Consider the following 9,703-nt stretch of genomic DNA (forward strand, 5'->3'; position numbering starts at 1 on the left):
AAAAAAAAAAAAAAAAGGAAGAAATTATTCTCCTTGCTAACTCAAGCAAACTCTAAGCAAGGGAAACTAGGGACCAGAAGAAAGGCTCAAAGACTATGCTGAAGGATTGATAGGCTCTGGGCTATAGAAAGCCCACTGGAAGAAGATAAGGAGAGAAGGAAGGTAATTATTTTTTAGCCTAAACAGGATGGTGAGGATTAAATACTCACCCCGCCCACCAAAAACAAATAGCAGGCTGAGTAGTCCCATACTAGATTACAATTATTTGGGGGCTTCAGATCTTCCATGATTCAGATCTTTTTAGATGCTTCTAGAAAGGCATTTAGTACATCAAGAATAAAAGGCATACTTTTGACATAAAAAGAAACATGAAATATGTATTTTTCAGGAAAACTTTACTAAAGCACACTGGTGTCTAATAATTTACCTGCCTGTAATCTTCTGAACTTGCCCACCTAAATGAATGAAAGGAAAAGAAAGCACAGATGCTGACTTCTTCCTGACTCAAGGATAAAATTAGGAGAAGAAAGAGGTTTCTAGGTACAGAATGACATTACAATGTCTTTGCTCCATTTTAAAACAGCTTCTGGATACAAGAGGAATCAGAAAAATGATGATATTCTGCAGAACTAGAACCAAATAAGCTGACATTCTGCATCAATGGTTTGTTTGGATCAAAAGCTCTGAATGGAGATGAAAATAAACAATAGCAACAAGATGAAAACTGACTTTGGCAATTACCTTTGAGTTGGGTCTGAAGATGATGGAAGTATTCTCATCATATTCCAGGCTGCCAAAAGAACAGGAATACATAGGCTCAAACATTGAACATCACAGTTCATAAAGAAGTCTTTCTACATTCATTTCCGATATAATAAAGTACAAAGTCTGAGTCAAATTTGCACCCCCTCCAAAATGTTATTTAAAAATGTATAAAACCAACCCCCCAGAGATTGATATATTTGGGATGAGCGTAGATATCAGTATTTTTTTTAAATCCCCCCAAGTAATTCTAATATACAGCCAAAGTAGAGAACCACGCAGTATAGTCTTAAAAAAATGTACTATACTGGGACCAAAATGAAAGAAAAACGCCTATTTTTATCAAGTACATGTTAACATAAGAAAAACATTCTATAACATTAAAAGTTAGCTGTGTCAGATTATCTAGGTTCCCTTTATTTTTAAAAAAGTTAAATTATCAATATAATTTAATAATAAATGAGTGAAGAATGAATGAAAGAATGAGTGATGTCTAAAAAAACTGTTAATCCCTGATAGGGATAGAAATTTTTCCATTTTTAAGCTGCCTTTTAAATTTTTTATTTTATGAATGAATTCAATGTTAAACCCATTTAATGGTCAATTATTCTGTAGATATCAAAACAACTAGTTTTAATAATACCTAGCATGTGTTAAATAATCCAAAAAGGAAGTAACTATTAACAAAATTCTCATTTTACAAACTGTAACTATGGAATTTTAAATTATGCAATAGTATAATATAAAAGACACAGACAAAACATCAGCTATCAACGTGTTTCTATAGTTTTAAGAATCAAAAAGCAATCTTTTCCAAATTAGGTTATTATAAAATCATGTGATATGTACAAGAAATGCATACACACATAAGAAGCAATCAAAAGATGGCTAATGTTTAACACATTTAAAATTTTGCTTTTTGTAAATAAACTCAACATCTTCTTAGGAGCTTGATATTTCTTTAATATTGCCAATTGATAAAATTAAACCCTGAGTTCTTGGGTCTACCACCATATATATCCTTTCTTCCACCTAAAGAATACAAACGTTTCCCTACTATTATGAGTTTCTTGTGAAATTACCTAGTAGGTACATACCTTCCCAACCTATCGAAAACTGGGGCACTTGGTTTGCTTACATTGTTAAAGAATAAGTCTAATTGAAATGTGTGCGGAGATGTCTCCCTGTGAATGAAACAAAGTTGAAACATCAGCCTTTGCAATAAACAGTCCCTGAATTAAAACAAAAATCAAAGTAAATACAAATTTAAAATCAATTCTAGAATTAAGATATAATAGTTTTAAGATTTAAAAAATAAAAATATTCAGTTAATTGTAATAATTTTCTGTAATTTTATTCACATCCAATTCTCAACTATTCACTTTGAGTATTACTGAAACAATTTTAATCATCAAGCATCGTTTGCCTGCTACTTGGACCATTCTAAATCACCTAACTATTGAAAAATTTTAATGTATTTTAAAGGTAAATTCTAATTAATTGTAATATCAAATTTTATAATTCTTTACATCATTTTCTTTCATTAGCAAAGGGAATCAGAAGATAACTTCAAGTTGTATATTACAATTACAATTTGATATCCACTTAATCCATATTAATACAAAACCATAATTTTAGCATCAGAGCCCCAAATTGTGACTTAAACCCTAAATTGAAATTAGTATAGCAGCAATTTACACAAATATTTTCGTTTTTTGGTAGATTTATATAAAGATTAAGGCCTATTTAATTTGCATTTGAATAAAACCTTGCTACACTTGACATATATTTCACACTTAGCTGAAATTTCCCAGGCTCAACTATAATCTTGACTTTAAACACGGCATGCTTTGTCATTTATTTATAAAAATTCCAAATGGTAAAAAGTGTAATGCCCAAAGTACTATCATAGAGATTCCCTCATGCACTTCGGATAGTCATATAAACAGGTGTATAATCATTCTGAAAGACAGTGTGGCAATAAAATTCAGGAGACTGAGAAAATGTTCACACCATTTGATCCAGAAATACTTCTTTCTAGAAAGTGTTTCTATGAAAACACTGACATGTAAACCAAGATTTTTTTCAAGCAGATGTTCATTATACTATTACTTGCAATTTGAAAACTAAAAACTATCTAATGGTCCCCACATGAGGAACTAGCCAAATAAATTACAATACAAGGTCTGACAAGTTCACAAACTTGTTGCAACGATGTTGCTAACTTTTTTCATATCAGAGGGATTATTTATTATGAATTTGTACCAACTGGACAAACAGTTAACCAAGTTTACTATTTGGAAGTGCTGAAAAGGCTGCATGAAAAAGTTAGATGAAAATGACCTGACCTTTCTGCCAACAATTCATGGCTCTTGCATCATGACAATGCACCAGCTCACACAGCACTGTCTGTGAGGGAGTTTTTAGCTAGTAAACAAATAACTGTATTGGAACACCCTACCTACGCACGTGATCTGGCCCCTAATGACTTCTCTCTTTACCTGAGGATAAAGGAAATATTGAAAGGAAGACATTTTCATGACATTTAGGACATCAAGGGTAACACGACGACAGCTCTGATGGCCATTACAAAAAATGAGTTCCAAAATTGTTTTGACGAGTGAACTAGCCGCTGGCATTGGTGCATAGCTTCCCAAGGGGAGTACTTCTAAGGTGACCATAGTGATATTCAGCAATGAGGTATGTAGCACTTTTTCGAGGATGAGTTCGTGAATTTAACTGCCCAACCTCGTAAGTCATTCATTAGATTATGCAGCCATTAGAAATCACATTTTCAAATAAAAGTGAATAATGTGAAAGTATTCCTGACATAATGTTAAATGAAATACAGAAACAGACAGAATAGTATACAATGGGGTCAGAGTAGCACCATACATTTACCTTACCCGAATTCAACTACTGTTCAACAACTCTAGTCTTTCCCTCCCATCCTTGTTCTTCAAACTAGACCCTGGCCTCCAGTATCTCAAAGAAAAGGTAAAGGGCTGAAATGTAAATTCTTTACTTTTGATGTACCAGAGATTCAGGTCCTGGTCACTGAAAGGCAATTTAAAGAATCAATGGTAATTTGTCTGTACTAGACTTTCACCTTAAAACTTGTTGACGCAAACCTAACTTCGCATAAAGTACATAATATTTACCAAAAAAAATAACTAAATATATACACAAACACACACACATATATTTAAGAACGCAATGCATCAAATGTTAGGATTCTCCCAGGATGGAGGGATTAGAGATTTTAATTACAGTTCTGAATTTTATAATGAGAAAAACTTGTAAAGTATTCTGCACAAATATTTGATCTCTAACATTACTTTCAACTTTGAGATGTCAGGCTCCTGACATCTTACATTTGTGTTACTGAATTAATACTTTATTTTTTGTAACATATTGTGTATAAAGCTGTTTTTGACAATTTCATATTTGGAATTATTAAAACACAAACAGTCACTCACCCCTAAGAATGGCTAAGAAAAAGGAGAGAGATAAGGGGGAAAATGTAACAAATACTCTTACCCATTGCAACTAGCTATTGGTAGAGATTCATTTGGCCTGCTGTGGTAACTGGCCTCCAAAATGGCCCCCAAAGATCCTGATATTCACACTCTTATGTGGTTCCCTCCCACACCGTACCAGAATATGTAACCAAGAAAATATAATAAAAGAGACAGCATGTCACTTCTGATAGTAAGTTATAAAACACACTGACTGTGGCTTCTGTTTTTGGGTATGTTCTCTCACTCTTGGATCACTCACTCTGGAGGAATCCATGTTGTGACATGAGCACTCCATAAAGAAGATCTCCTGGAAAGGAACTGAAGTCTCCTGCCAACAGTTAAGTGAGTGAACTTCTAATTCTAAGCAAAATCTCCAACCTCAGTCAAATCTGAGACTGCAGCTAGACCCATATCTTGGCTATAACCTCATGAGGAAACTTGAACCAACTAAGATGCTACCAGGTTCCTGACCCCCAGAAACAGTGTGAGATAATAAATATTTTACTGTTTTATGCTGATAAATTTGCTGTAATTTGTTATGCAGCAATAGCTAATAGATCTTTCTGGACCAAAAGCAGTACAATTAGAGAAGACTGCTGGATACACTAAAATTATTCCATCTTTCCCATTTTATACACATCTCCCTTTATAGGAAAAGTAGGAAGAAATTATAGGAAAACATGAGTTTTTATTTCCTTAAACATAGGAAAAAGATATGAAGTCAATCATAATGATTTCTCATTATAAACATTAATTAAACATTCTTATTGCTTTTTTGTTTTACTTTTGAACGACCTAAAAACACTTAAAGATCTTTTTATCTAGTACTTCTATAAATAACCAACTACTTTCACAATTATGGAAAAATGAGCTATCACAGCATGTACATAATGAAATGTGGTATTGATACATAAAATTAAAAGCTAGGCTATAAGCTAAAAACTCACATAGCTACATTTATTACATATATTCATGTTTCCACAACCAATCTTAGTTTATTTCTTCAATTCATGTAATTAAAATAAAAAGAAAATAATTATTCAAGTTACAACAAAGATCAAATTCCTGTTTTATGTCAGTTTTTATAGTTATCAATAACTCCATGTCAGTGAGCATGTCTTACATTTTGAGTATTTCCCACAGAGCCTAAGAAAGATAAAGCATCAAATAACAATTTGCTAAGTACAACTAATAGCTAATGTGAAGCTACTATTTTTTAAAAGATGCATGTATCAGTTTAAAAAGATCATCAATAAGTCATGAAAACTGATTACTATAAAACAGTATAATAAAAATGTAACAACATAATAAAAGATATACTTTTAAATATTCAGATGTTCTTATTTATTTTCAAGGAAAAAGGCTAAAAATACTTCATCTACTAGATTATGCCACCCTAGAATATTTTGGCAAATATAAACCTATTTCCACTAATTTAAAAAACAAGGATTGAAGAAATAAAAGTTTAACTTAGTACTTAGATCAAATAATTACTCTTTTTAAGTTTATAATGGTATGTGGATTATACAGAAAACCTAGAGTTAATTTACAATGCAACATAACTATAACTGAATAAAGTTTTAGGGTTTTGGTTTTTTTACCTACACAATATTACCTTAAAATTTTTCATTTAAGAATATGTCTCTAAGACAATCTTCAGTCAAAATACTTTTAAAAAGAATGCTGACTTACCCATATGCTCTATTGTCAGGCAGGCTGCTATGGGCTCTTACTCCTGGGGGTATGACTCGGACTTCATTGATATAAACCACACATGGAAAACGAACCACATCTATATGAGAACTTTGCTTTAAAAAAGGGGGGAAGAGAGACATACTGTAAGCAAACATTTTGTCTATTCAAAATTCACTCATCTTCAATTTGTTTCATTCAGAATGTCACAAATAATCTTAAACTCTATATCATTAAAACAGTGCTATTATTTACAATGCTGTATAAAGCACTTTTTAAAAATAAAAAAAATATACCTAGTTAAATCTCTCCATTTGTATAATAATATTTTCTGCAGCATATTTGCCTCCCTGATGTTTTGCTTAGGCCAATACAGACCTACAAGCCCTTACTGGAAACCTCTAGAGCCAGATGCCTTTTAGAATCCTGACTTTTTAGATTTTTAGAAAGGTAATATGATACAAATATTGCATATTACTTAACACTCTCAATGGTTTCTGGGGCAGTCACAAGTACCTTGTAATCAAAACATTAATATTTCTGCAGTCACATGTATAAACAAACATTCACACTATAAAGATCATAACTACCAATATGTCAGTTCACATCAGATTGCATGGCCCAATGAATTCAGGGCCAATTTTTCTGCCATTTTAGAATTCCTGAATTATAGATAGTGGATTGTAGATCTGTACTTAAATTAACTTAATCTACTAAACATACCAACTAATCAAGAAATCAAGGGAAGCCATTTAGGTACTGAATAGTTGAGGTAAACCCTCTCTGAAATTTAAAAAAGAAAAAATCCACGAACTAAGAGTTTATCATAATAAAAAAAATGGACAGCATAAATTTAGTGTATACTTATTTTTTTTGTATTGTATGTCACAGAATCAAACAAATGAAGCTCTTGTGATCAATAATTTAACAAGAAAATTTCACACTGTTTTGCACTACTTTTCCTAGCAGTTCAGCCAATCTAGTGGTCAAAGTTCAAAATGAGAAGAATGGTTCACATTATTTGCATCTAGAAAGACCAAGTCTTGAGTCTCTCTTGAAGCTGAGAAGAATACCATGCAGATCAACAAACCAAAAAATTGTTCAAGTTAAGTCTTTCCTAAAATGTGTATAGTATAATAAATACATAAACCAGTAACACAGTCATTTATTATCATTATCAAGTATATACTGTATGTAATTTTAAATGCTATACTTTTGTACGACTGGCAGCACAGTAGGTTTGTTTACAGCCAGTGTCACCACAAACACGTGTGTAATGTGTTACACTAGGACGTTACAACAGCTACAACACTAGACAAATGAAATTTTCAGCTCCATTATAATCTATAGGACCACTGTCATATATCCAGTCCATTGTTGAATGAATGTTGTTATGCAGTGCATGAGTACACAGAAGCTCCTTGGTACATGGTTATAAATTCTCATTAATATCTACAAAGGAACTGTAGAACAAAAGTTTATCGATTCTATCCTCCTCCCTGCCCTCATTTAATGAATGAACGAACGGTATTAGTAGTAGTTGGGGTATAGTTATTGTGGACCAACAAAACTGAACTTTAGGTTTTATAAACAGCCTTTCAAAATCTATTTTGTTTATAAGTAGAAGAGTATCTATATTAGGTGCTACCACTTTTATTCAATAATTTTTCTAAACATTTATTAAAAGTGTATTATGTTCCAAGGTATGCTAGGTCTTGTGGATACAAAGACAAGACATACAATCTCTGCCATTAAGGAACAACCTATTGTGGTAGACAAACAGATAAACTGCTATGACACAGACTCACACAGGAAACTGAAAATTCAGAGAAAACTGAAAACTCAGACTGCGGGCAAACATTCATGGAGGGGAAAAGAGTGTCAGGGAAGTAGCACCTGAGCTAATTAAATCTGCAAGGAAAACAAGCATCAGTGGAAAAGGAGGAGGAGGAAGAGCTTTCCAGACAAAGGAAGAAGCATGCACAAAATGAAAGCAAACAAGAACTTGGAAGGGTCAAGTAATTGTAAGCATAATTCACCATGTCTAGAGGGCAAAACAGGGCAGGGGAGTAGAGCAGAATAGCCAAGTACAATAAATAGAATTACAATAAATAAGATTTTCATCCACTGCCAGAAGTCAACTTCAAGTCCTTATCTCCACCTAGGACCGCTTTCCTGAGCCCCAAACCACTATAACAAACTGCCAACTGGACATCTCCATTTGAATGTTCCACTGGCACCACAAACTCAGCAAGTCCAAAACGGAACTCTGCTCAAAAACTAGCCATTTCCTACAAAATAAGTTTGTACTCCTTTGTTGAGCATTCAAGGAATTCTATGATCTGGCTTTGAACTACCTTTCAGGTGCCACTTCACACTGCTACTTTCGGCATACACTACAGAAGATTGACTATTCCAAGAGAATGTCCTCCTTTCCTGTCCACAACTGTGGAACATACCCTCTTCCACCAAAGACCAAGTTCAGATGCCAACTGCCTTGATGAAGTCTTCCCTGATGCTCTCAAATAAAGGTCTCTCCCTTCTCTGAAATCACATAGCCTTTATTTGTACCAACAAAAAGGAGCTAAATAACTACCGCCTGGAGTCCTAATATGTCAGAAAGTGATGGCATTTTGGAAAGGTGAAAAACCTCAAGGAACTCCCATTCTGTCTCTGTATGCACTCATCACATTCTAACTTGAATCATAATGTTGTAGACCTACTCTCCAATACCTAGTTATAAATTCTTTGAAAACAATACATCTCAATAACCCACATCTTTCCCAAGTCAATAAATAATATTGTAATAACGATGTATAGTGCCAGATGGATACAGACTAATGGGGCGATCACGTCATAAATTATTTAAATGTCCAACCACTATGCTGTACACCTGAAACTAATATAATGTAATACTGAATGCCAATTGTAATTGAAAAATAAAATAATAAAAAATTAAAAATAAGGGAACCCTGGTGCACTGTTGGTGGGGCTGCAGTATGGTGCAGCCATTATAGAAATCAGCAATGAAGATATCTCAAAAAACTGGAAATGGAACTAACTACCTTATGACCCAGCAATTCCACTCTTGGGTATCTATCCAGAGAAACTCAAGACGCTAATTCGATAAAATATATGCACCCCTATGTTTATTGAAGTGCTATTTACAACAGCCAAGACTTGGAAACAATCGAAACGCCCATTGGTAGACGACTGGATTAAGAAACTGGTACATTTATACACTGGAGTATTCCTCAGCTATAAACAAGAATGAAATAGTACCATTTGCAATGATATGGTTAGACCTAGAGAATATTATGTTAAGGGAAATAAGTCAGTCATAGAAAGACAAATACCGTAAGATCTCACTTATATGTGGAATCTAAAAAACTGAATGAATGAGGAAAGTAAACAGAAATAGTCTCAGAGATATAGAGGAAAAACTGATGGTTGCTAGTTGGGAGGGGGTGAGGACGAGGGAAAACGGGAAAGGATTAAACAGCATAAATAGGTAACTACAATATTGCCAAAGGGATATGAAAGACAGTTCGGGGAATATAATTAATAATGTTGTAAATATTTTGTAGGGTGTCAGATGGTCACGTCTTGTTAGGGAGATCACTTCATGGATGGGGTAGAGGCTTGATCACTGCACTGCACACCTGAAGCCGATGCTGTATAATATTGTATGTCAACTATAACTGAATAAAGTTTTAGGGTTTTGGTTT

At 33.5% G+C, this 9,703-nt stretch overlaps 1 protein-coding gene across 2 annotated transcripts in view; it reads right to left on the reverse strand.

The window, feature by feature from the left end:
• Window positions 1-9,703, reverse strand: part of VIRMA (vir like m6A methyltransferase associated) — a 62,881-nt gene that overhangs the window by 50,920 nt on the left and 2,258 nt on the right. For both annotated transcript variants that reach the window (XM_019632990.1, XM_019632991.1), the window contains exons 2-4: window positions 5,976-6,091; window positions 1,860-1,946; window positions 742-790 (exon numbers count right to left, since the gene is read on the reverse strand). In XM_019632990.1, coding sequence (XP_019488535.1) covers window positions 742-790; window positions 1,860-1,946; window positions 5,976-6,091 — 252 coding nt within the window. The remainder of the gene's footprint in view (window positions 1-741; window positions 791-1,859; window positions 1,947-5,975; window positions 6,092-9,703) is intronic.

The sequence above is a fragment of the Hipposideros armiger genome, unplaced genomic scaffold, assembly GCF_001890085.2.
Source record: "Hipposideros armiger isolate ML-2016 unplaced genomic scaffold, ASM189008v1 scaffold_1224, whole genome shotgun sequence".
Taxonomy (NCBI): domain Eukaryota; kingdom Metazoa; phylum Chordata; class Mammalia; order Chiroptera; family Hipposideridae; genus Hipposideros; species Hipposideros armiger.